The 25,116-nt window shown below is 63.6% G+C and overlaps 1 protein-coding gene across 13 annotated transcripts in view; it reads right to left on the bottom strand.

The window, feature by feature from the left end:
* Window positions 1-25,116, bottom strand: part of RAP1GAP (RAP1 GTPase activating protein) — a 62,378-nt gene continuing 37,262 nt past the window's right edge. For 3 of the 13 annotated variants that reach the window (XM_089299226.1, XM_051856736.3, XM_089299223.1), the window contains 23 exons: window positions 20,824-20,859; window positions 20,050-20,097; window positions 19,174-19,212; window positions 18,594-18,779; window positions 15,996-16,099; window positions 15,689-15,767; window positions 14,947-15,000; window positions 13,893-13,976; window positions 13,594-13,694; window positions 13,331-13,460; window positions 12,323-12,478; window positions 11,188-11,259; window positions 10,675-10,761; window positions 10,243-10,380; window positions 8,239-8,370; window positions 6,220-6,297; window positions 5,200-5,309; window positions 4,154-4,267; window positions 2,786-2,909; window positions 1,856-1,958; window positions 1,446-1,549; window positions 1,261-1,287; window positions 927-1,103 (listed from right to left, as the gene is read on the bottom strand). In XM_089299226.1, coding sequence (XP_089155352.1) covers window positions 1,279-1,287; window positions 1,446-1,549; window positions 1,856-1,958; window positions 2,786-2,909; window positions 4,154-4,267; window positions 5,200-5,309; window positions 6,220-6,297; window positions 8,239-8,370; window positions 10,243-10,380; window positions 10,675-10,761; window positions 11,188-11,259; window positions 12,323-12,478; window positions 13,331-13,460; window positions 13,594-13,694; window positions 13,893-13,976; window positions 14,947-15,000; window positions 15,689-15,767; window positions 15,996-16,099; window positions 18,594-18,779; window positions 19,174-19,212; window positions 20,050-20,097; window positions 20,824-20,841 — 2,070 coding nt within the window. In that variant the 5' untranslated portion in view covers window positions 20,842-20,859 and the 3' untranslated portion in view covers window positions 927-1,103; window positions 1,261-1,278. Of the gene's footprint in view, window positions 1,104-1,260; window positions 1,288-1,445; window positions 1,581-1,855; window positions 1,959-2,785; window positions 2,910-4,153; window positions 4,268-5,199; window positions 5,310-6,219; window positions 6,298-8,238; window positions 8,371-10,242; window positions 10,381-10,674; window positions 10,762-11,187; window positions 11,260-12,322; window positions 12,479-13,330; window positions 13,461-13,593; window positions 13,695-13,892; window positions 13,977-14,946; window positions 15,001-15,688; window positions 15,768-15,995; window positions 16,100-18,593; window positions 18,780-19,173; window positions 19,213-20,049; window positions 20,098-20,823; window positions 20,860-23,079; window positions 23,332-25,116 lie in introns of those variants that run through there. The other 10 variants (XM_070077022.2, XR_016210223.1, XM_051856735.3 and 7 more) reach the window with 10 other exon arrangements.

Here is a 25,116-nt window from a genome sequence, read left to right as displayed (position 1 = left end):
TACAATAGCGATAAATAGAATTTATTTTGTACAACTGTTACCGACGTACACACAGCCACGGGGGCTTCCAAAACGGGTGGTGGGGCCAGAGGCCTGGCCTTTGGCGCCTAAAAAGTGTGGACAGACACACACAAGGACAGGGACTCATGGTGGTGAGGACAGCCAAGGCCTGTGGGCCCTCGGGCCAGACTGCCCGGGAGTGCGGGATGGCAGGGGTTAAGCTGGGTGCTGGCCGAGGAGCCAGGGACCCCTCTGCCATGAGGGGTCACTCATCTGTCACCTGTAGGCAGTGGACAGGGTGTGGGTGTCGGCAGATCTGTGGCAGAGCTTGGGGGTCCAGGAGGGGCAAGGGGCGTGACAAGCTCCCTGTCCCCTCAGCCCACCGGGGGCCCGGGACCTGGAGAAGCAGCGGGCAGCGTGACGGGCAGCCCCAGGGAGGACGAGCCCTCTCCTGGGGCAGGTGCGCGGAATCACAGTTTTCAGGGACCTCTGAAAGAATCTTGTCCATTTGCAGCAGAGATGCCCAGAGAGGGAGAGCAACTCGTCCAGAGTCACACAGCAGAACCCAAGTCAGAAGCCAGGGCTCGAGACTCCCAGCCCACCCCACATCCTGCTGCCTCCGAGGTAGGGGCACCCTCTCCCACCTCGCTCCCCTGAGTACAGAGGCACCCGGGGCTGATGGAGGCCCTTGGGAGGGGTGAGCAGGCCTTGCCCCAGCCCAGACCCCCAGCCTGGGGGGTGGGGATGACGCCCGCAGCCTCTCTGCTCCCAGGTCTGGATGGCTCTGCCCTGCAGAGACAGCCCAGATGGGTGGGCCCAGGGGAAGGCGGGGGGCCGTGGGCGCAGAGGTCCCATCTGTCTCAACTTGACACAGCCTCTTCAGCTTGTGTTTCTGCGGCCTCATCTGCAGGACACAGGGAGGTGGAGGGCCCAAGGAGCAGGGGACGGCGGCCTGGGAGGGGCCCACGCGCGGAGACACAGGCTCCGGGTCCTCCCGTTCCACGGGAACCGCAGACTCCTCTCCACCAGGTGGTCACCAAGCGTCTCTCCGGGTTCCCAATCCTGTCCTCTGGACAGATGGCCCCATCGCACAGACAAAGAAACTGAGGCCCGGAGAGGGCCCAGCATTTGCCTGAGTCCCCGACAGACACGTGGCTCACCCCAGACAAGCGACAGGAAGGAGCAGGAGCCGCCCAGCCTCCCCCAGTCCCGCCCTTCCCCAGCCAGTGATGGGGGAGGGGCTGACCCTCTCAGTCTCACCTGCAGGGGCTGGCCTGGCTAACAGCCCTTCGGACAGACAGGCCGGGAGGCAGGTGGCAGGACAGGTGGAGATGTGGGGCAGGAGACACAGGGAGGCAGCAGTCACTGGCTGTGCCCAGGCTGGACAAGTCCACCCCTCCTGGCCCCAACTCTGGGTGCCCGCGTCCCCCGTGCCCGGCACGTACCAGCTGGGGCGTGTGCGGCTCAGACACTTCCAGCTGGATCTTAATCTCAGGACAGGCAGGGTCCCCCGGCTTGCCGGCGTCTGGGTGGGGTGACCGCGAGGGGCCTGGGGAGGGGGGCAGGAGGGAGCCACCTCACTGGCCGCGGGGAGGCACCAGGGAGACGGGGGCATGGGTGGGTGGGCGGTTGGCACTGGTGCTTCCCAGCCCTGCCAAGTCCCTCTCACGGGGACCCCTCCAGTTCTTGCCTCCCTGCTTCCAGAAGCCACCGGCCCTGCCACCTGCCAGTTGACCTGGGCAGGGCACCCAGCCACGTGGGGCCTGCCGGGCCGGGGACAGCCGCGGCCCAGCCCCACCCTCTGTGGCCGCCCAGCCCCCACCCCCACTCCCAGAGCGGCCCCTCTGGGTGGTACCTGGGGAGCTGCCCCCACTGGCGGTGCTGGCGCTGTCTTCCAGCCACGTGCTGTAGATGAATGAGTCCCGCTTGTGCGGTGTCCCCGAGGACGAGACGCTCTCCTGGGGGCGGGGGGCACGGGGGAGGTGAGCCCCTGCAGGCCCCCTCCCTCGCTGCACCCCACACCTCCACCCCAGCCCCTGCAAGGATGGGCCCAGCAGTGCCTGCCCCGGGGTGGCCTCAGGAGGTAGAGTGGGGGCAGGCACAGCCTGGGCGGCCACTGCCACCCACTGTTGAGAGTTCAATGATGTCCTCCTAGGCCAGCCGCTCGGACATCAGGTGTGGTCCCTGCCCTCAGGGAGGCCAGGCAGGCCGCGAAAAGCCGGTGACAGCCCTCAACCAACTGCTTCCGGGTCTTCTGGCCAAGATCTGGTACAATTCGAGAATGCAGGCCCCAGCGGTAGGGCACATTCCTCCCCGACCCCCGCCACCGCCCCTGCTTCAACCGAAAACGGGCTTTCTGTGAGAGCGGAAAGGGGGAGGGAAGCTCCTAAACTGTCCCAAGAAATCAAGGAAGGCTCTCTGGAGGAGGTGTGGGAGTGGGAGATTCTGTCAAGCAGGATGAGTAGGAGCTATCCGGGGGGAGGTGGGAGGCGGCGGCAGAGGAGTGTTCCGGACAGAAGAGACCGTGCGTGCAAAGGGGTAGACAGTGTCTGAAGTGGGGAGCAGGGGGTGCCACTCCTCCCACAGTCTCAGAGACTGGAGGGCACCGGGAGCCATGGAAGGCTTGAGGGCAGGGCAGGGTTACTGCATTGCTCCTCTGGCCTGGGGCCCTGATCCCACCTCAGCCACACCCAGACTCGGGCTTCTACCCAGAGCACCTTCAGATAGAAGAGCGCCCCCGACTGGGGAGCGCCCGCCCAACTGCCCGCCTGCCCGGGCTGCTCACCAGGCCCGTGTCGTCCCCGTCCACGGCCTCCGTCTCCTCCACCACACTGGCAAAGCTGCTGGCACTGGACGAGGAGCGGGAGAAGTCCTTCAGCACCTCTGCCCTCTGCGCCGTGGTCTCCGCTCTGCCACACACAGCGCCGTCAGCCCGTGGCCCAGCCCCCACCCCTCACTGTCCCCATGCCCCTTACAGTTCCCAGGGCCTACCCCTGCAGCCTGACCCACCCCCACCAGTCCTAACCGGATTCTTCTGCTCGGAGCCCTCCCGTGGCTCCCCCTGCCCGGGTAAAGCCCAGTCCCCTTGGCTGGGAGTCCGGTGACGCTGATGTCACCCAGGCCAATGTTCTAAGTGCTTTCGCCTGTGTGTTGGACCCATCCTACAGACAAGGGGTCCCTGAGGCCCACAGGGAGGGGGCACGCGGCCCAAGCCCCCTCGGCTGGAGGTGGGGTCCAGGGGAGTCCGCAGCCTGCTCTCTTACCTGCCTCACAATTTTATTTTACGCTCAGAGCTTTGCTGTCTCCTGCCTGGAGTCTCAAACCCTCTCTCAAATCCCCCAAGCAACCGTCTTTTCAAAAGTCAGCCAAGGGCTCCAGGAGGCCCTCCCTGACTCCCCCTGCCCGCCCTGGGTCCTGCAGGCCTTGCCTTTGCCAGTCCCTGTCACCCTTCCTGCTGGTGCTGGCCTGCCTGACCTGTCAGCCCCTGGCCAGCCCGGCACAGAGGGCGCCCGGCCTCCACCCACTGCGGGAGGAGCAGCTTCCCGGCTGGCCGCCCTGCCTCCGCTCCTACCTCACCCCAGCCCCTTCTCCATAGAGCACCATCATGCTTAGCTGAAATCGCCCGAAAGCTCCCTGCCACGCGCAGGATCAAGTTCAAAGCTCATCCATCCAGCCTCGTTCCCGTCACCTCCCAGCCCGACGCCCACCCAGGCCCGGCCCTTCCTTCCACCCCCAAGCTCGCCTCAGAGCCTTGGCACCTGCCAAGCCCACACTCTCTGCCAGGCCAGGCCTGGTGGGGCTGAGTCTCACTGAACCCTCAAGGCCTGGGTGCTGTCTCCCCGAGGACCCCTCCCACCCCACCCCCAAGCCGTCCGTCACCCCACTCTGCTCCCCTCCCCTCCCCTCACCACCATCTGGCCCCGGCTTAGGGGCTTATCTTCTGCCTGCGAGCCGGCCCACGTGCTCCATTCCCTGTGTGGCCCAGAGCTTGGCCGGGGGCCTGGCAGGCTCAGAGCGCCCAGCGGCTGTGTGCCACGGGCTCCTGGGAAGCGGTGGGCCAGGCGGCGGACGGAAAGGGTGAGGGACGCCCTCCTCCCCAGCCCCAGCCCCGCCTGGCTCCCAAGGCCTGGACTCGGATGCCCCAGTCGCCAACCTGTTCTTGGTTGTGGGCATCTCTGGGGAGCTCTGTGTGGACGAGTTCTCTGACTTGGGCTCCTGGGAGACGTGCCCGCTGTCTGGGGTCTTCTGGCCAGCCGGGGGGCTCTCCCTGCAGGGCACAGGGGGCAGCGAGGGGATTCAGCCCTGGGCCTGGCACTGGGGGTGGAATGAGGCCCCGGAGGTGAGAGAGGGCACGGGCACCTCCTGCCTTGGGCCCACATCTTGTGTTCTCAGCAGCCAGCCCCAGAGCCGCCCCGGGGGGCCAAGCACGGGGGCAGCACAGGTGGGGCCGCATCCCCAAGTCCTCAGCTCCACCAGAAGGGGGTGTGACGGTCTTGTGACGAAGGACCCGGGCTTCAGAGATGGGAGGGAAGCAGCCCAGGGACACCCAGCTAGGACGCGGCAACGCTAAGACTCGAACCCGGGCTTCACAGCCTTCTGAGTGCAGAGGCAGTGAGGCCAGGGCTGGAGCCGCCCTCGGCGCGTCCTTGGCGCCCCTGACCCCTGCACCCCTCACAGCAGCCCCCCGCCGCTGGTGCTGTTCTTGTCCCTGTTTTTGAGATCGGGCCAGTGAGGTTCAGAGAAGTACAGTGATTTGGCCAAGGGCACACAGCCCCCGCATGCTGGAGCCAGCATCTGCTACCTGTGAGTGCACAGGCACTCACAGACCCCGGCCCCCCATGGCTCGCCCGGGAGCCAGCACTGGCTGCTCCCACACACAGGGGATGGGTACCGGCAGACTGACCGGGGCTCAAGTCCCACCTCTGCCCCTCGGGCCTACAGCTTCTTCATGCGCAAGGTGCAGGCCCCCGAGGCCAGAGCTGCTGAGTGGACGAAAGCGTCTCACGTCAGGCGAGGCACTGGCCCCGCACCCCGCCCCACCACGCACACAGCAGGGACCCCACAGCGCAGCTGTCACTGGAGGGGGACAGCATGGCACAGGGGCAGGTGCACGCTGCTGGCTGTGGCCGCTCGGCTGGGCTGCTGAGTCGGGGTCCGGGAAGGCCCCGCCCTCCCCCCGCCCCCCCCACTACCACCCACCTCTTCTCCTGCACTTCCTGAATGTTCTCAATGCCGATGGCGCTGCTGCGGCGCGAGCCGAACGGGCCCGACTTCTTCCTTGTGGGGCTCTTCCCAGGGACAATCAGCGACTGCAGGAGAGGTCCCGACTCAGTGCCCACCTGCCCTGGGAGCCCGGGTGCCCCCCACGCCCCGCCCCTCCCCCAGCCCCCGGGGACCCTGCTCAGCCCTGAAGCAGAGGCCGTGGGCAAGAAAGGAGGGAAAACGTGCACTTCTGGGACAGCCCTCCTGGTTCCTAGACGGGAAGGCAGGCCCAGCGAGGGCCAGGGCCTCTCCTGACGTCACACAACAGGGTCACACCCAGGACCTTAGGCCAGGAAAGGGGCCGGGGCCGAGGAGGCTGGGCAGCCACTCTGGGATGGGAGGGGAGGCGGCCAAGTCCTCAGCATGGCTTCCCGCCCATCCCGGGCCTCCTGGGAGCCGCAGTCTTGGGAGACGGGAGGTGAGAGCCAGCACAGCAGCCGAAGGGGCTGCTCCCGCCAGCCCTGCTCCTCTGGAACCTTCCATCGGGCTGGGGAAAACCACCATGCAAAACCCCCATGGCTGCCTCCAAGCACACTCATGGTAGATGCCCCAGGTCCTGGGAGTGGGCTCCAGCTCTCGGGGGAGGCTGGACGGTGGGCCCCAAGGAGGCTCGGAGGGGTAGGACCCCTGGCTGGTCCATGGTGGGGAGGAGGAGTCAGAGTGGAGGGGAAGGTGGTGCCCCATGCAGAGCCGGCCGAGACCAGGGACGTGCAGCTAGGCACAGGGTCTTTGGGTACCAGATCCTGGCCGGGACTGGGCCAGGGTCCCAGAGAGGGTACCCGACCCCGAAGCAGGTGCTGGGTGCTCTCAGGGCAGCCAGCCCCCTCCCAGCCCCACCCATCCTGCACGGCTGTCGTGGGGGAGGGGCATCATCCCCGATATGGCCTCCGTCCTGAGAGCGAGCAGAGAGCAGCGCGTGCAGGCAGCCTCCAGAGCCGGCGGCCCGCGGACGACAACCTCTTCCACGGTTCCTATGCCTATGGCACTGCCCCGGCGTCCGAATCTACTCGCGCTTTTCCCGGGAATAAGCAATGACTGGCAAGCAGCAAGGGTGGGGCAGAGAGGCAGAAGGGAAAGGAGGGAGAGAGATACAGAAACAAAGGAGAGAGGGGGGCAGGAGAGAGAGACACACACGGAGCCGGGAAGGAGGGAGGAGTGGGGAGAGATGGCCCCAAGACGGAGTGGTAGGCAGAAAGAGGGCCCGTGCGAGCCAGCGAGCCAGAGATGGCACGCAAGACAGGGGACACGGAGCGGGGCAGGCAGTGAGGGTCGGGGTCAGGGACACAAAGAAAGGGGGACAAGGCAAGAATGCAGGAGTCAGAGGGAGGAGGACAGCGAAGACAGGTGTGGGAGGGAGAAGGAACGGGGTAGGGAGGCAGAGGGGCCACAAGGGGGCCACAGAGGGGCCGAGGATGGGAGGGAAGAGAGCGGGTGGCGGGGGGCGGGCAGGAAGAGAGGAGAGCAGCAGAAAAAAGGGGCAATATGGAGAGGGAGAGTTGTGCAAAAACAAAAACAGAAATGGGTCTGGTTACTGCCATGGTGGGTGCTGCTGGCCTGGCCCTGTCCCCGGGGTCCCTCTGCGGCCACCCACAGGAGCCTGGGCCTCTCCAGTGGGCAGGAAGGGAGTGTCTGGCAAATCTCAGTCGGGGGAAGTTGGGCCTCCTCCTCCCATGACAGTGGGCACGGTGACTGCCGGACAGCAGAGACCCTGCCTTGCTCCCCTGGCCAGGCCAGACCATGGGCAGGGGTGGGGGGCTCCCTCCTGCCACATGACACAGCTTCACAGCACAGAGCGCAGGGCTTGGCATGCAGCAGACAGTCAATAAATGGTGAGTGGGCAGGTGAACAGAAGAATGAGGGGGATAGGGAGTGGATGGATGAATGAGTGGGTGGGTGGGTGGATGGGTGAGTGGGTAAATGGGTGGATGGATGGACGAAAGATGGCTGAGTAGATGGGTGGTTTGATGGATGGGTGTGTGGGTGAATAGATGGGTGGATGGGTGGGTGGGTGGATGGATGGGTGGGTGGGTAGATGGGTGGATGGCTAGGTGGATGAATGGGTGGGTGGGTGAATGGATGGATGAGGGGGTGGATGAATGAGGTTGTGGGTGGATGGGGAGAGCAGAGCAGTGGGTGCAGTGTCCAAGAGTGGCCACTAGGCGGCAGCAAGCAGCCAGGCCCTTGGTTGCAGGCCTTCCTCCCGTATGCCCAGCACGCCCAAGTGCTAGCAGCAGAATCCCACAGAGACTGGCAGACAGAAGTCACTCGGGGCGGCCCTGTCGGAAGCCTGGTTCCTGACACCAAAGGCAGCTACAACCACAGAGGCCCTGGCTGCTGCAGACATAGTCAGAGGTGCTCACAGAGGAGATGCCCACGCGACAGCTCACTTCCTGACACATGGTAGGTATCCACTGACATTAGCACACATTACGTGTTCACACAGAAGTCCATTTCCTGACACACAGCAGGTTCTCACAGCAGGTGCTTACAGAGTACATATCCACATAGCTCCAAGAAACCCAAAGTTTGACAGCAGGTGCCCACACAGCAGTCCAGGCCCTGACACACAGTAGGTGCTGACAGGAACTTGGGCTAGGCCCACAGTAGGTGCTCACAGGGTGCATATCCACATAGCTCCCAAAAACCCAAGGTCTGACAGCAGGTGCCCACATAGCAGCCCAGGTCCCAGCACACGACGGACGTGACACAGAGGCTGCCTGAGAGCTGCAGGAAGCCACACCCAAAAAGTAAGGGGCCGGGGGCGGGGGGGGGGGCACGGAGCAGGGAGGAGGCTGCAGCTCTTAGCACCCCAGCCTCCTGGCCTGGGCACGTGCCCATGGCAAGCAGGGGCTTCAGGGAGACTACAGCCCGGGTTGGGCTCGGGGACGGCAGGGCCATGGGCGGAAGGTGGGCCAGGCCCTAGGAGACGGGGGAGAGTTGAGGGCCCCGGGGAAAGGCAGAGGAGGGGGTACTCACTATTCCAGCAGCCTTGGCCAGGTCGGGGTTGTTGGGCGTGAAGCTCCCGCTGTGGCTGGTGGACACCGTGTTGGGCTTCTTGTTGCTCAGCCCCATGGCGTCCATGGACTGGCTGCGGCTCCGGATGACGCGCTGTGAAGGCAGGGGGCGGGGCAGCATGGGTTGCAGAAGGCCCCTCCCCCTCAGGGAAAGCCAGGGGCCCGGGCATCAGGTCTCTGGGCACCAGGGCCACTCTGGGGGAGGCCAGGAGCTCCCCGCCCCATCCGGGGACTCGGTCTCCCCACATGCCACGTGAAAGGCAGGCACACGTGGTCCCTGTGGGTGCTCTGAGCCTTGGCTCTGCCACCCCCTTGCTGGGTGGCCCTGGCTGAGCCACACAGGCTGCTGAGCCTTCGTGTGACTGTGGGAAGGGCCGCAGGAGACACTGGGGCACGACGGGAAACCTGTGTTTCCTTCTAGGACCTCTCGGCGCTGGCGTCCCTCCCTCCCTCCCTCCCTCCCTCTCTCTCTCTTCCTCGTCTACACAGGAGTACTTTTCGCTCTGTCACTTAATCTGCCTACGGTGGGGTTATCTGTTATCACGCCCATCTTACATGTGATGAAACCGAGGCAGAGGTGAGCCCAGGACGCCAAATCCACGCCCGAGACTGTGGATCCTGCTAACTCCTAACCCAGGGCCCACGTTCAGTGGCAAGAGCTGCGGGCCCCTGGAGCCCTCCTCACAGACGACCCCAGACCTGGGCTCACCCCACCCCTCTGTCTCCTGGGGGCAGAGGCAGGGCGCTCTGCACGCTTCTCTCAGAGGTCCAGGGCAGGCCTGGACAGCTGGACAGCTAATCCCCTTATGCAAACCCAGAGCTCCAGCTTGGTGGCCCGCCCTGGGGTGAGGACGAGGCCAACCCTGCCGGGCTGGGCACCTGGGGGAGGGGCTGTTCTGCTCCTGTGGGGGCAAAGAGGCCACCGCCTGGGGCCCTGCAGCCTGGGGGAGTTCAGGCCCTGGACAAGGGGGACCTCCCTCCTCCTTTGCCTCTTTGGACGACAGCTGCTGGGCCCAGGGCGGGGCAGGATTTGCTTTTTGACTTGCATGGCACTAACCTATTTGCTTTACAAGTCAAACATACAAGGTAAGTCACCATTACCCTGCTCAACAGATGAGCGAACACACAGAATGCCCAAGCTGCCGGGTGGCAGAGCTGAGACTGGAACCCAGGGAGTCCGGGCTCTTAGCACTAAGCTCAACCAGGGGCACCCAGGGTAGACCACACAGGCCGGGGCCCTGTCTGAAGGCCGGTCAGTTCCCACACCACTTTGGGGGGCCTTTCTTCCTTGCCCGCTGTCAGGACAGAAGCCTCCTCCTCTCTCTGCCTGCTGGCCTGGAAGCTGCCACCCAGGCAGCAGAATTCCCAGGTGGGCTCAAGACTAGACCCTTGCCGCTCCCCAAGCAGGGCCCCACCTCCCAGTACTCCCAGCCCCAAACTACCCAAGGCACAGTCCCATCCCCAAACGTAAGCTCATCCAGAGCCTAGGTGCATCCAGTCACCACCCCACTCCCGACTCCACCTCCAACGCGAGCCAGCCTGTAGCCACACTATGCCTTGTCCATTAGGCCTGCCCCAGACAACTAGGGCCCCGTTCACGCCCCGCCCTAGACTCTACCCCAGCCCCGCCCCACCCCGCCCCAGACTCCACCCCCCGCTCAGCCCCGCCCCAGACTCCACCCCAGCCCCCAGACTCCACCCCAACCCCGCCCCACCCCAGACTCCACCCCAGCCACGCCCCAGACCCCACCCCAACCCCGCCCCACCCCAGACTCCACCCCCCCCCCCCCCCCCCCGCTCAGCCCTGCCCCAGACTCCACCCCAGCCCCCAGACTCCACCCCAGCCACGCCCCGGTCCCCCCTCCCGACCCCGGATGGAGCTCGCCTCTAGCCATGGCTGCACCTCCAAGGCCGTGAGCCCGTATTCCACCTGAGCCCCGCTGTGGCCCAGCCCCGGGCCCTTCACCTTGAAAGACTCAAAGAAGCCGCCGCCGCCGCCGCCATTCTCCATCTTGTCCTCGTCGCCGCCCAGGCCCATCATGGACTGGCTGTGGAGGTGCAGTTCCTCATAGAGCGTCTCCAGGAGGGCGGCCCGGGTCCGCTCCTGGGGGCCAGGGCGGGGTGAAAAGGAGGGGCCCTCGTGATCAGCCCCGCCCCACAACTGAAGGAGCTGGGGAGGGACCAGACCCTCCCTGGGCTTCCCGAGGGCCCCACTGTGATGTGGATTCATACCCCGACCCGCCAGACGGTCCACTGACCCCCTCCCACTCCCCTACCCCCACCCCTGGCGCACTGCCCTCCTGAATGCCCCCTCCCCAGGGGGCCCACATTCCCCTCCCCAGGAGCAGGGCTGGGCGGTGGGGGAGGGGGTGGCTCAGCCCCAACAGCCCGGCCTCACCTCCAGTTTGGCAAACTTCTCTGCCTTGTAGCAGGCATACTCCGCATTGATCAGCTTTGTCAGCAGAAATTCCTGGAACTCAGGGCCCTGGGAGCCCCCAGTGTGGAGGACAAGGGGGGAGGGAGGGAGCTGGCTAAGTGGGGGGCTGGGGTCCTCCGCTTCACTCCTCAGCCCAGGCAGTGTCTGGGGCCCCTGTGCCCTTCATGCCCACCCCTCGGAGACATGCCCCCCTCCCAGGGGACAGCCGGGAGCCCCACCACCCCCACACTGAAGAGGAAAGAAGCCCCCCCAGTGGCGGAAAAGTGAGAACGGGGAGAGGCCGCAGAGCCTGCTACAGAAAATGGAAAACAGCAATGCAATGCAGTTCCTTCTGTGAGGTTTTTATGACGAAAAGCCAGGCCCCAGCAACGTGGTGAGCGGGGCCCTGCTGGCCCAGCCCCTGCGGGATTCAGGACCCGGCCAGGCAGAACCTGTGGCCCTCGGACCCAGACAGGGTCTGGGGCAGCCTCTCACCTTCCGAAACACGGCGGGGTCTGGGAGAGGGGGTCCGAAGAAGGGCACGTCGTCTCTTGCGGTGACAGAGACCTGGAAGGGAGGCAGCTGTCCCTGTGGGAGCCGGGGCCTGTTCTGCCGCACGGTGGCCAGAGGCCCTGTCCCCTCCTGCCCTGCCCCACGGGTGACTGCTGCCTGGAGGCGGCCTTTGCGCCAGGGGCTCTATCCTCCATCCCCGCCCAGAACCTGAGTGACAGGCTGGGTGGGGGATGGGAGAGCTCAGGGGTCGTGGGGTACAGTGAAGGCAGAGGAGGCTACGGAGGCACAGGGGGCCTGGCTTTGGCCACACTGAGCGCTGATTCTAGTCCCAGCTGTTCCACTTCTGATCTAGCTCCCTCTGATGCCCCTGGGAAAGCAGCGGAGCATGGCCCAGGTACTTGGGCCCCTGCACCCACGTGGGAGACCCAGATGGAGTCCCCAGCTCCTGGCTTTGGCCTGGCCCAGCTCTGGCTGTTGCAGCCATTTGAGGAGTGAACCACTGGGTTATTAATAAATCTTAGAAATAAAGAAAGAAAGGGGGTCAGTGCCATGATGTAGCAGGTAAAGCTGCCGCCTGCAGTGCCAGCATCCCATATGGGCACCAGTTTGAGACCCAGCTGCTCCACTTCCGATCCAGCTATCTGCTATGGCCTGGGAAAGCAGTGGAAGATGGTCCAAACCCTTGGGTCCCTGCACCCATGTGGGAGACCTGGAAGAAGCTCCTGGCTTTGGATGGGTGCAGCTCTGGCTGTTGCAGCCATCTGGGAAGTGAAACAGCAGATGGAAGACCTCTCTCTCTCTCTCTCTCTCTCTCTCTCTCTCTCTACCTCAAATACATTAATAAATCTTAAAAAAAAAAGAAAGAAAGAAAGAAAGAAAGAAAGAAAGAAAGAAAGAAAGAAAGAAAGAAAGAAAGAAAGAAAGTAGGAGGAGGAGCTAGCACACCAGCAGGAGGAGGGTGGCTGGTGTCTTTGAGGGGCCGCACTCTGGGGAGCAGAGAGGCATGACGGGAATCCTCCACCACCACTACCCTCCACGGTCCCCAGTTAGAAACCGTGAGCCAGAGAGAGGCACCCCAGTGGGGCGGAGCCGGGGCTGGGGCCCCAGGGTCACCCACCTTGTAGAGGGGGCCATCGGGGCCGCCGCCCTCGGCCTGCACCACCACGTAGGCATGCAGGAAGTTGGACGCGATCATGTCGGGCACGAAGGGCGTGTTCTCGTCCTGGAAGACCACGGCCACGATGTCGTTCCCAATGTGCCGCTTGCGCTGCAACTGAGCACAGGCCACAGGCCTTCACAGCCTGGCCGGAGGGACCCCCGCGGCGGGGGGGCGCCCTTGGGGCTCCGGGGAGGCTCGAAGCAGGCAGGGCGCGGCTGGGCGCCCGCGGTGAACGAGCCAGCGAGTTACTTTAGTTTCCTTGGCCAGGGGAGAGTGGCTTTCAGGTGGGGGCCTCCCCAGCCTCTCCTATGTAAACGCCCTCAACAAACAAGTTGTGCTCAGTGTGCACTCACGATGCGGACACACACACAGAGGCGCTTATTAAAACACAGCTCCTAAAAATAAGAAACTTCTTCCACCTTTGTCCCATTACCGCTTCGGTCAGCCTGGGCTGGGGCCTGGGGCGAGGCGGCAGCCCCACGGGAAGCTCAGGAGAAGCTGCCGAGCTTCTGAGTGCGGTTCCCACAACGTGCCCTCACCCTCCTCGACTGCAGGCCTTCGCAGGCCGAGAACATCCCTCCTGCTCCTCTGCGGCCCACAGGTCGCTCTGTCGAGGAAGCCGTTCCTGTTCCCCACCGCTACCGAGCCCAAGTGCCCCCAGTGACCCCATAATGGCCGCGGCTCCCCAGGAAACGACTGGCTCTCATCTACTGAGGCCTCGCTCCGCATCCTCCTCCGTGCTCGCCGAGGGGCAGGAACCATCCCCACGTCTCACAAGTGGAAGCCGAGCGTCGCAGCATCGCGGCAGCCCGGCTCCCCAGCTAGGACCCGCTTTTGGCAGCACTGGATCCCATCTGTGTCTGTACCGGGGCCCAGCACTGAGCCGGGCGTGATGGACGCTGAGCAGACAGGTAGATGGGGGGATAGGCGGACGGGTGGAAGCAGGTGGGTGAGTGCCCAGGCTACCTGCTGGGCGTCCCCTTCTGTGTAGGGCAGCTTGGTGGACACGTGAAACATGATCTCCTTGTTGCGGAAGTTGCAGTACACAGACTCGGTTCCCGTCTGCCCGTGGGTCACGTCCAGGCCTCCTCGGAACCTGCCCCCAGGCCCCCCAGGCCATGGCTCAGTCTCCATCCCCGGCCAGGCCTCCGTGGGGCCAGGATGGGGGACTCCCTCCCTGCCCAGGGGCACGGATCAGATGGCTCCGCTTAGCCCACCCTCGAGCTCACCCCTTGAAGTCCTGCAGTTTGACCTTCTGGCCAAGAAATTCCAGGAACTCCACGAAGGCGGGGCTCTCCTCATTGGTGCTGAAGAGTTCTTCCTCGGAGGTCTGGGGACCACACAGAGGCGCCAAGGTCACCAAGCTGGAGCTCCTGAGCAGCCCGTCCCCACCCCCACCCCCACCCAGAGGGGCGCGGAGCTCCTGGGCAGCCGAGCCCCCTTGACAGGTGCTCTGCCCTGCAGAGGTCTGAGGCCCCAGCTACAGAGCGGGATAGGGCAGGGGGCAGGGAGGAGGAGGAGAGCGCACCTGCCCAAGCTTCTGATAAATGACTCCAAACTTGAAGTTATTGCTGATGACATGCTCATCAAAGGTGACGATGAGGCGGGAAGCCTGCGGGCGAGCACAGGGGGAGGCGACTGCGTTGGCCAGGCTGCCACCCACTGGCCAAGCGCTCTGCATGCATACCCTGTGTGATCCCCAAAGAGGCCCCTGGCGACACTCGGGCTGTCCCACGCTGCACCGTGGTTTCAGAGAACTCAAGCAGTGTGGCTGTGGTCTAGCTGGGACGTGAATCCAGGCCTGCCGGGGTCCAGAGCCCAGGCTCCTGGCCTGGGAATTTCACCCCGAGCCCCCATCCTGCCCCCGATGCACTCCGCGAACCCACGGCACCTTTCTAGAACAGCCAGGTCCCGCCAATGTGCTGCGGGACCTTGAGCAAGTTCTCCCCCTCACCGCGGGCCTCTTCCCTTTCTGGAACCCACAGGTGGGACCTGACTCCTTCAGGGTACTTTTCCTAGACAGTGCCAGCCCTTGCAGACCTCACTCTGTGAATTCAGCAGGGCCACAGGGCTTCCGTGGCTTTCAAGCAAACCCCTGGCTCGTCTCAGACAGAAGCCCCTGTCCCTGCCCCACACTGTCACAGCACCTGGGACCCAGGGCCTCCCAGGAGAGCTGGCATGCAGCCATGTGGTCGGGGCGGTGGGGAGGGGGCTGTGTTGATGGGCGTGTCTGCTGTTGGCGCTCCAGGCCCACTCTAGCTAGCGTCAGAAGGCAGAGCCAGAGGACAAGAAAGCCTGCCCATGCACAGGCTGCCCTCGGGAGAGCCCCAAGCAGCCAGCAGTCTCCAGACCCGGCCCTCACTTTAACTGCAGGTCCTCCTTACCCGCCGTGCATCCTTGGGCAAAACATGGGCCCTTTCTGTGGTCCCTCTCCTGCAAACAGTGGACTTTGCAGGGGTATTGTAAGGATTCAATGAGAGAGCTTGGAAAAAGTACATGGTACACAGTAGGTGCCCAGTAAACCCTCCGTTCCCTAATTGCCCACACCCGCCTCTGGGAGCAGGATCCAGCTCCAGCCATACCTTGGGGTAGAGCACAGGGTAAAATCGGTCCACATTGACGTCTTCACACACCAGCTGCAGGAGACGAGGGAGGGGCATGAGGGTGGCTGGGGGGAGGGGTGGGGGCCTCCTGGACTCACTGGCCAAGACTGGGGAGGGGCCGTGCTGGGAACAACCCAGACTGCAGCCAGACTGGAGCTCCCTGCTGCTCAGAATGGGGTGCAGAGAGCTGCAGTCCCTGGCATCCGAGGGTGCCACAAATAGGGCCCGAAGGGATGAGCGTTGTGGCCCAGCAGTTAGGATGCCACTGGGGAGGCCTCCGTCCCCAGGAGGCACCTGGTTTGTGTCCCAGTTCCTGTGTTTCTGATCCAGCTTCCTGTTAATGTGTACCCCGGGAGGTAGCAGAGGATGGATCAAGTATTTGGGTCCCTGCCACCCATATGAAAGACCCCTGATTGAATTCTGGGCTCAGCCCTGACTATTGTGGACATTTGGGGAGTGAACCAGTGGATGAAGATGTCTTTCTCTGTCTCTGTCTTCCTTTCAAATAAAATGAAATGAAAACAAGTAAATAAAACTAAGAGTGCCAACAGCACCCAGGGCAGGAGCCCGGAGAGCCCAGGGAGGCACACAGACACAGTGGCAGTGCCACAGGCGGCACCAGAGAGAAGGGCTGTGGCAGAGGTGTGCCAGGCCGCATGCACCCAGCCCCGCACCCACCTGGGGGCTCTGGCACCGGAAGCTCAGGGAGCGGAGGCCTCACCTTTGCCATCTGGACCACGTTGGGGAACTCGGTGAGGCAAGAGATGGGGATGACGTCGTGGTAGGTCCGGCATTTGGTCCTGGAAGGAGAGCACCGCACGGTGAGGGGCCAGGCGGTGGGAGAGGGGGTGGCAGCCTCTCCACCCCAGGACTGTGGACTGACCACTGGGAGACCAGGCAGCATGAGAGACACCAGGCCTGGCTCGGCCACCAACCTCCACTGGGAGAGTGGGTAAAATCTGAGATCCAGCTCAGCCAGCCCTCTCTGCTGTCCTGAGCACCCCCCCCCCCCGCCCACACCGCCCTACCTGAGCAGCAGCCGCAGGTGCTCTTGGTCCCCGATGACATCATACTTGAGCGAGAAGACAAGGTGGCCGAGGGCAGTGTCCAGTGAGTAGTAATTGAAATGCTCCTAAGGTGGGAGGAGGAGGGCAGAGGAGTGGATGAAGCTGAGCCTGGGCTCCCCAAAAGCCAGCTCCCACACAGACAGGTCTTTTGCCAAGCAGCAGGTGTCACAGTCAAGGTCACACGATTGTGTCCCACTGGAGGGACCTACATTCAGATCCCTGCTCTGCCATTTACCGGCTGAGAGGCTAAGGAGGTCACCGCACCTCTCTGTGCCTTGTTTTCCTGGTCTCTAAAGTGGCCATGAGCCCACCTCTCTTGCTGGTGGCAGGGGCTGAAAGAGACTTGAAAGTACTTGGCCTACACTTGGCCTTCCGTGACTGTCCGTCGTAACCACAATTCTCCAGCTTCTCACCCAAGTTGGGGCCATATCCGCACCTGTATACCCATTTCCCAGCCTCTGCTCCCCACAAGGCTGGGCACACAGTAGGTGCTCAATAAGAAAAAGCCGACAGCTGATAGCCCACAGTGTGGCTCTGTGGCCCCTGAAGCCAGGGCCGTGAGAAACAGGAAGTGAGACACATCACAGGGCGGCTCACTGGGCAGGTTCCCAACCTTCTGTACCACATGGAGAAGTGGGCACCGGGTTGGGAGGAGACACCCAGAGGGCACGAGGAGCAACGGTGTCAGGGACGGCACCCCCCAGACAGGAGCCCGGTGTCGCCACTCCAGGTGCGAAAGCCCCAAAGCCGAGGGACAGGAATACAGGGAGCTGCCATCCTAGCCAGGCCCGGCTGCCCCTGCCAGCCCCAGCCTGGGAGTGGAGCTGGCTCCTCAGCCACACCCGCCCCAGGAATCACCCTGGAAGTCAGTCCTGTTTAAACATGAACACCTGTGCTCAGAGGCCGGGCGGGGAAAGAGGCGGGCTGGGGGGGGGGGGGTGTGAGTCCTGTAAAGCTGTAGTTCAGGGGCACCCTGGACCGACCTCGGACGGAAAGTGCCTGCAGCCCTGCCTCGGCCCAGGGTGACATCCGCAGGGAGGGAGGACAGGCTTGGCAAGGCCTGGTGGACCCCCTCACCCCACCCAGGCCCAGGGAAGCCCAAGGGACTCAGTGGGAAAATGGGCTCAGAGTCCCAGGAAGTCAACCCCGAAGTCACCCCCACCTCTCCCCTTGGCCAGCCCAGGGCCCGGGGCCCCGGCTCCAGGCTGCTTCCCCAGCCGCCCCCTCCCAGAGTCAGGAGATGGCTGTGCTTCTCTGGGGCCCCCCTGCACTGCTGACCTCATTCTGTCGCCACGCGCCTTCCGACCCCCGGCCTGTACCTCTTCAAACACTGCTGAGTTCAAGGCTCCCAGCTCCATCTCTCGCGCCTCACTCCTCCAGCAAAACCCCCACATGCAGGCTGTGTGTGAGGTCCCCACGGTGCCCTGGGTCCCCCTGCCTGCAAGACCCTGCTGAGGCCTCTATAGTGGGTGGGTGCCACTTGCAGTGCCAGCATCCCATATGGGCGCCGGTTCAAGTCCCAGCTGCTCGACTTCCGATCCAGGTGCTTGGTAACGGGCTGGGAAAGCAGCAGAAGATGGCCTGGGTACTTGGGCCCCTGCCACCTAAGTAGTAGGAGACCCGGCTGAAGTTCCTGGTCCCCAGCTTTGGCCTGGTCCAGCACCGGCGGTTGCAGCCATTTGGGGAGTGAATCAGCGGATGGAAGATAGCTCTCTCTGCGTATGTAATTATGACTTTCAAATAAATAAATAAATAAACATTTTTTAAAAATAGTAAATAAAAGATAAATTTGGTGAAAACATTTTCTTTAAATCCATGCGTACTTGTTATTATCCCCGTTTTTACAGACGAGGAAGGAGGCTCAAGAAGGTTATATAATTCACTTGTCCAGGGTCGCACCATCAGGAAACAGAAGGGCCGAGACCGTGAGCCCCCAGAGCCCACAAACACTCCCTTCATTTTGGCTGCAAATTGGCTCAGACACAGCGCCTGACTGTGGAATCTAACACACAAGGGCCAGCGCGAGCCCTCACCTCCTCCAGTAATTGACACTCCCTGGGCAGAGTCCCTGCAGCCCAGTGGAGCCGGGACACTCTCCCAGCCCCCACCCCAAGCTGCCCGAGGGCAGGGGCTGGGTCTGTGTACCTGGTACACAGAAGAGGGCGGGCATACAGCTGGTGTTCCTTATGTGCTAACTCTGGTGGAGTTTGTTCACACACTTTACAAGTGTGTGTCCACACACCTGACAAGTGCCGCAGGAGGTGGGTGTCACGGCCATCCCCGCTTTCACAGGTGAGGAAATCAAGGCACAGAGATGCTCAGCACCTGGCTGCAGGCAGGTGGCACAGCCAGGACTCGGAAGTTTCGCCATGCCACATACTGCCGCTCGCAATCAGTGGTTGTGGACCGAATGGGTGAATCCACCATGCGTGCTCCCCAAGACCCAGGGCTCTGGGACTGTCACCCAGCCCCCACACATGCCTTCTGCTCCCTCTGGGTCCCAGCCTCCCACCCCAGCCAGCCCCCCCTCCCCCGACCTGCGGCAGACGCCCCACCCACCTTGCCAAGAAAGTGCTTCCGGTAGATGCGGGCCGTGGGGTTGCACTCGAGCTTGACCTTGGTCGTGGGCGACTGCAGCGGCTCGGTCTCGGGGATGCTGGTGATTTCGTGGTTGGTGCCTTCAATCCAGTAGCCCCCAAACTGGGGCAGCAGGATGAGGGGGAAGGGCCCTTCTCGCCCCAGGACCTGAGGGGGCACTGGGCTGAGAGCCACTCCATACTGCGCCCCAATGGGAGCCCCAGGGCACCCTCCCAACTCAGACCCAGGGCCACTTCTGTCATGGCCAAGGGGGCCTGGGGAACAACCCAGAGTCTCTGTGGCCTCCATGGCTTGCGTCCACCCCCCTGGCAGTACCTGCCCCAGTACTGACCCAGTCTTGAGCCCTGGTCCCAATCTGAGGGTGGGGGCCCGGGGCAGCTAGAGCTAGGAGCATGACCCTGGCTCAAGAGGCCTAAGGATTCAAACAGGCTCTGAAGTCAGGCCTGTAAACTGAGTCTCCAGCCCCCAAGGCAAGGCCTGTGGTGGGGGAGGACCTGGGTGCCCCATGCCCTGCTGAGGGCTGCCAGCTCCAGCCGGGTACCTCATGGACGCTTGGGTAGGGAATGTAGTCCTCCTCCGTCTGCAAAACACAAGCAAGGCAGGGTCCAGCTGGGGCGGGGTCCTCCCCTCTGTGCTCCCAGCATCCCGAGAGCATGGGGTCTCACCCCCTGGGCTCCTGCAGGGCCTTCGACACAGCAGTTTCTGGGGCAACCCGGGTGGACGGGGCCCAAGAGGTGGCACCGCTACTGCTGGGCTGGGAACGGAGCTTTGGGGGCCCCTGTCTTGGACAAAGCATCTGGCTTATGGCCCATGAACCCTCCCTGAACCCCGAGCCCGCTGCCCTCAATCTGGATGCCAGTCTTTTCAGATTGCTGGGGTCCCCCACTACCAAGAGCCACATGTCCATCTGCATGGACTGGGTAGCTCCCTCCCTAAGGAAAATGCCCCAAACAAGGGTCTTTTATCAGGCCCCCTGGCCGCTGCCCGCCCTGTCCCAGGAGCATCACGCAGCAGGAGCTCGTGGGCCACACAGTCCTGGGTGACTCTTCCTGCCCTGCTACTGTGTCAGCCTTCAGGGGAGACATTTGCCGGCCACTGGATTCTGAAGGGCAAGGGCTTGCACTCTGGGGTGAGGCAAGCTGCAGAGGGTGTGTGGTGAGGGAGGGGCCAGGAGGAAGGCCCCCAGCCCCACGGCAAGGCTGTCCTGCACATCACAGAACTGGAGGGCAGGGCTGGGTGTGCCCTGTTCACCTGCCCCCCGCCCCCAGCCAGCTCCTGGCACCCAGGGAGACTTCATGGAAAGGTGAGTGGATTCTGGCCTCCACGGTGATGGTAGCTGTGGCTGCATTTCCAGCCCCGACCCGGCCCCCGGCCCCCAGCCCCCTGCCCTCGGAGGCAGCTGGCCTGGCCCACCTACTTTGAGGGGTGGCGGGAAGGAGCACCGCTGTTCATCCATCCTGCTTCCCTGCGAGAGAAGGCAGCACCGTCACCCCCGCGTGCCCGGCCCAACGCGGGAAGCCCTCGCTCCGAGGGCTGTGCCTTTGCCCGATTTCCCTGCACAGTGGCTGTCCTGGTGGCGACCTGGGACGGTGGAGGCTGCAGCAGCAGGGTGGGCTGGGGGCTCAGCACAGGAGTGCAATGCACATGTGTGCCCTGCCGCTGGGAGTGGGGGCGGGGGAGCTGCATGCGCCTGTGTGGGTGTTGGGGGAGCGGCTACTGCATCTACAGATACGTGGGGAGGAGGAGAGACGAGGGGCAGGAGAGAGAGGGCAGTGCGGGCTGAGCCACCCTACCCCCAGTCACCCCCTGCCCACCTCCTGACCACACCCATGCGAAGAGCAGTCAAAGACCTGTGAGACTGGGTCAAGGCAGGGGTCAGGGACCAGGGCAGGGCTGCGCTCTGGCTGCCAGGCTTCCCTGGCATTTATCCCCTCCGTGGAGCCTGTGTTGCCCCTGGTGGGACAGGGTAGGGTGTATGCAGGGGTGGGTAGGAGACATGCCCAGCAATGGGCGCTGGGAACCTGGATGGGGGTTGGGCATTGCCAGTCTCCTCCCCCTGACTCCCAGAAAGAGGACTATGGACCTGAGCTGCTACCATCTTCTCCTGACCAGATCTCGGCAGGTAGAGGGCTGGAGTCAGAGCCAGGGCCCTCACGGCAGCCCCCAGGCTGGGCTGGAGAGCCCTCCTCACCTGCATCTTTTCAATCATTTCAAACAGATCTGTGTTCTGCAACAGAGACGGGGAGAGCCAGGTCAGTCCTAAGGGTGGCTGGAGGATCCTGATCAGCCCCCCTCCACCCCGCCCCCGTCCCCACCCTCCCCCAACTCTGCCCAACCCCTGCGGTGCATGTCCAAGCAGCAACAGGGAGCGCAGGGCCCTGCTGGGAGGGGGCTCTGGGCAGGGGACCTGCAGAGCCTGACCCACTGCCAAGTGTGGGGAAACCAGAGCTCAGAACTCGGGCCCCGGAGAGCCCATCCCACTCAGACCTTTCCCCTGGGACAGATGTCCCCACGTCACTGCAAGGTTGACAGGGCCAGGCTCAGAACGCAGAGCTCAGGAGAGCCCCGGGGACGAGCCCAGCCAAGCTCCACAGGAGGGTCTGGGGTCCCACCCATCTACCGGAAGAAGACCAGATGTGGTAAACTCCCGCCACAGGCCACTGCTCAGGCAGCCCCCTCCCCCAGTAGTGTGGGCTGGGTTGGGGGGCTCCTTGGGGAAGGGGGTGCTGGCATGTGCATCAGCCCAACACCTGCATGCGAGCCCACAGGCACCCTACCAGGCTCGAGGGAGCCAGTCCTGGGCGAGTGCGGGCACACACGGGGTTAATCTGGCGTCTGCCAGCTGCTGGCAGCACTGGCCAACTCCCTACCAGCCTTCCTGGAAGGCAGCATCCTTGCTGGCTGGGGCTGGGGGCTGGGCTGGAGAAGCCCCCAGAGTCTCCAGGATGGTGCCCCTCCCCCAGCATCTCCTCGGCTCAACTCGGGCAGTTCCTGCAGCCCAGTGGGGGCACTGCCTGAGCTGTGGAGTTGTGTACCAGGAAACACACACACGCTCTTTCTCCTTCCTGCTGGCAGACACACACACACAGAGGCCTGCACACTGATACTTAAACTATGCACACATTTTTGTATCAAGAAAGCAATGCACACACACACACACACACACGAGGTCTAGGCACACTGATTCTGAGACTCAGAGCTACATGTTAACACACAAACACAGATGCTGGCATCCGAGTTACACAATAGCACACCCACTCACACACACTCACACAGGTCCACGCACCATGAGACACACAACGTCAATGCCACACAGGAAGCTGCACCAGCAGCACACACTGTTAGGTCAGGCGCTCCCAGGTACAGGCAGATGTGCAGAGGGAAGCTCAGAGCCTCACTCACAGCCACGACCCCCAGCTCCCGTGCCCAGGAGGGTCCCGCATGCGGTGCAACAGGCATGGCGGGACCACCCCACCACGCCAAGAGACTTCTGAGAAATGAGAAAAGGAAGAAGCAACCAGCAACCACACGAGTGGTTCATCATCTGCAAGGATCAGAGGCACAGGCCTGACCTCACACCCCCCTCCCTCATCACATACACAGACGGAGCCCTGGCGAACATCACGACACACAGACACCCAGGATGCGTGCTCTGAGGCCTGCCCACAGACGCACGACTCCCTTGAAATCCACCATGGGAGTCCCTGGGAGACCCACGTGCCCTGTGGCCACACTCATCACCCCTGTGTTTGGAAAAGACAATTCCACAGGCAGCCGGAGCAGATGGTACAGACACACACCTGTCAGCCAGCACACTGGATCACAGCAACACTGACACTGACATGTTCCTGAGCCAGCCAGCCAGCCTCAGGCCCGCCGAGCCCCAGCACCACACGGATGTGGGGGCCTGATGATGGCCCCCGAGGCACCCCGCGCAGGCTGACCAAACATAGCCAGGAACAATGAAATCCTCCTTGTTGCTCGGGGAATCACAGTCACACAAACACTGACACATGGTACCGTCACTGAGACGACACACAGGCAAAGGAACACCCACAGTTAGGGAGCAGCAGACGCCCTGACACATGGTGAGGGCTGTGGGTGATGTGGCCCAGATGGGAGCACCCTACAAAGTTACTCTGTAACATTCAGACCCCATCGAGGGGCACGGCGGTCCCCACGGCAGGGCACAGCCGGTGCCACTGGTGCCTGGCGCCTCAGTGTTCCGTGGGCAGCTGTAAGGAGAGCCCCAAGGCCAGGACCCCAGGGCAGGGGTGCACCCAGGGCCGCCGGGGCCGGGTGTCTGCCCAGGAGCTAACACACCCTCCACGACCGAGCCTTGCACACCCGTCCTGGCTCGGGCAGAATCTGCTGGGCTCCAAGAAAGTCCAGTTGAGTCGGTCCCCGGGACCTCCTCGGCCAGGCCGCCCCCACCCCGGATTCTCACCTGCCAGCCGGCCCCAACGGGCAATGAGCCCCTCCGCGGGCGTCCGGGGGGCGCTGGGGGCCGCGGCTGCGCCATCCCGACCCCAGCCCGGCCCCGGCCCCCGCCCCCGCGGCGCTTCAGCTGGCCCGGCAGGCTCCGGCCCGCGCGCGCCTCGGCTCGGGCCCCGCAGCGCCGAGCGCCGAGCGCCGAGCTCCGAGCTCCCGGCTCCCGGCGGCGGCGGCGGCGATGCCTGCGCTGGGCTCGCCGGGCGGCCGGGCCCGGAGGGGGCGGGACGCCAGGTACGGGCGGCGCGGGGCAGGGGCGGGGCCTCGGTGTCCCCGCCCCCCGGGCGGCCCGGCCCGCGGCCCCCGGGCACTGCGCCTGCGCGTCCTGGCCCGCGCGCTGCGAGGCTTTTGGCCGGTTGGGCTCCCGGAGGGGTCCGCAGCCCTCCTTCTCAGTCTTCCCCGCCTCGGGGCCTCAAGGACGTGGTTCTTGGGATAGACTGGGACTTTGACTTGTCTCTTCATCTCGCCACAACCCGGGAGGTCCAAATGTCACCCTTTATACAGATGAGAAAACTGATTCCAAGAGGTGAAACAGCCTGCCCAGGGCTGCTCAGCTGGGAAAAGGCAGAACAGGGATCCGAGGAAGGGCCTGGAGCTGCTCTTCCCCTCCCTTCCCCCACCTCCAACACGTGCCCCGTGCCTGCCAGGGGCTGGCTGCGGCCCTTTCTCCCCCATGCCCTAACTGCTGGGATCCGGCCATGACCACGGTGCCTGGGGAGGACTGCCAACGCCCCGTGGTCCGGGTCCAGGTGGGCTCTCACTCTGGCCTCACTACAACTTGTTGAGTGGCCTTGAGTGTGTCCCTGCCACTGCTGCGGGCCTCTACTTATCTATCTGAAATGTAAGGTCTCTGCAGGCCCTCCCAGCCCTCTCTGCAGTGTGTCCCCCGCCGGCCCGGCTGCGGTATGCAAGACCAGGGCCGGCGCCTTGCCACCCGCTCAGTTAGGCAGATGTGGGGGAAATGGCAGCCGTCACAGGCTGCTTTGGACGCAGTGGGGCTGGGGCTGTGCTTCGGCTTCCCAAAGAGCTGCCAGCAGCTGTCCAGTGCTGTCAGCTCCCAGGGCCGAGGGTTCCTGGAAGGAAGCGCTGTACCTTCCTTCCCCCCCAGGACCCGGCCCTGGGTCAGGTGGTCAGGTTTGGGCCTGGAGTGGCGGCGGGAACTCCCGGGATATATGTTCCAGACACGATGCAGCTTCGCTTTTAATAATTAACAGCGGTAAATATTGATTTACACAGCCACTTCCAGGCCCGAGCGCTTCCGGGCACCCACTGAAATGCAGCCAGAGAAACATCCCTTCCCACACTGCCTCTGGGGGAGGCGAGATCTGCTCGCAGCACAGGAGGTATCTGTGTGCCTGGTGGGCGGAGAGAGGTGTGCACGGGTGTGTGTGTGTGTGTGACTCCAAGACAGGAAGTGGCTGTGTATATGGGAATGCCTAGGTATGTGTGTGTGTGTGTGTGTGTGCATCTCGTGCTTATGCACATGTGTAGGTTCGTGAATGTGTCTACACAGATGTGGGTAGGTGGGGCCTGGGTGGGGGTGCAGATTTCTGAACCCAGAGTGGAAACGCCCTGTGGGTGTGGGTCGGAGGGCCCCAGTGGCTCAGGGTCTGGACAAAGGTGGTTTCCCAAAGTGCAAGGGACAGCCCATCTGGGTGCTCCTTGCAGCCCTGGTGCTGACAACAGTTCAGCTTCCTAACTTACTTCCAAAGCAGTTTGTGACCACCGCCACGGGCAAGCTGGCAAGGTGGGTAGGGGAGGAATTGCCGTCTTTGTGTTACTGATGGGGAAACTGAGGCCTGGAGAGGGCAGAGACTTGCCAGTCGGCCCAGGAAGGAAGAGGGTCACTCGCCCCTCAGACTGGCTGGGGGAGGGGAATGCAGTTTGCGTCCCAGGCCTGGGCTCCCTCAGGCCACCGCTGGCTCACTGGGAACCCAGATGAGTCAGCCCTGTGTTCCTGTGCACAGACACAGACTGTGTCTTGATCCCGGAG

This window comes from Oryctolagus cuniculus, chromosome 7 (assembly GCF_051225735.1).
Source record: "Oryctolagus cuniculus isolate XC-2025 breed Fujian yellow rabbit chromosome 7, ASM5122573v1, whole genome shotgun sequence".
NCBI lineage: Eukaryota > Metazoa > Chordata > Mammalia > Lagomorpha > Leporidae > Oryctolagus > Oryctolagus cuniculus.
The sequence above is the reverse complement of the archived record's forward strand: the minus strand, read 5'-3'. Positions and strand labels throughout refer to the sequence as shown.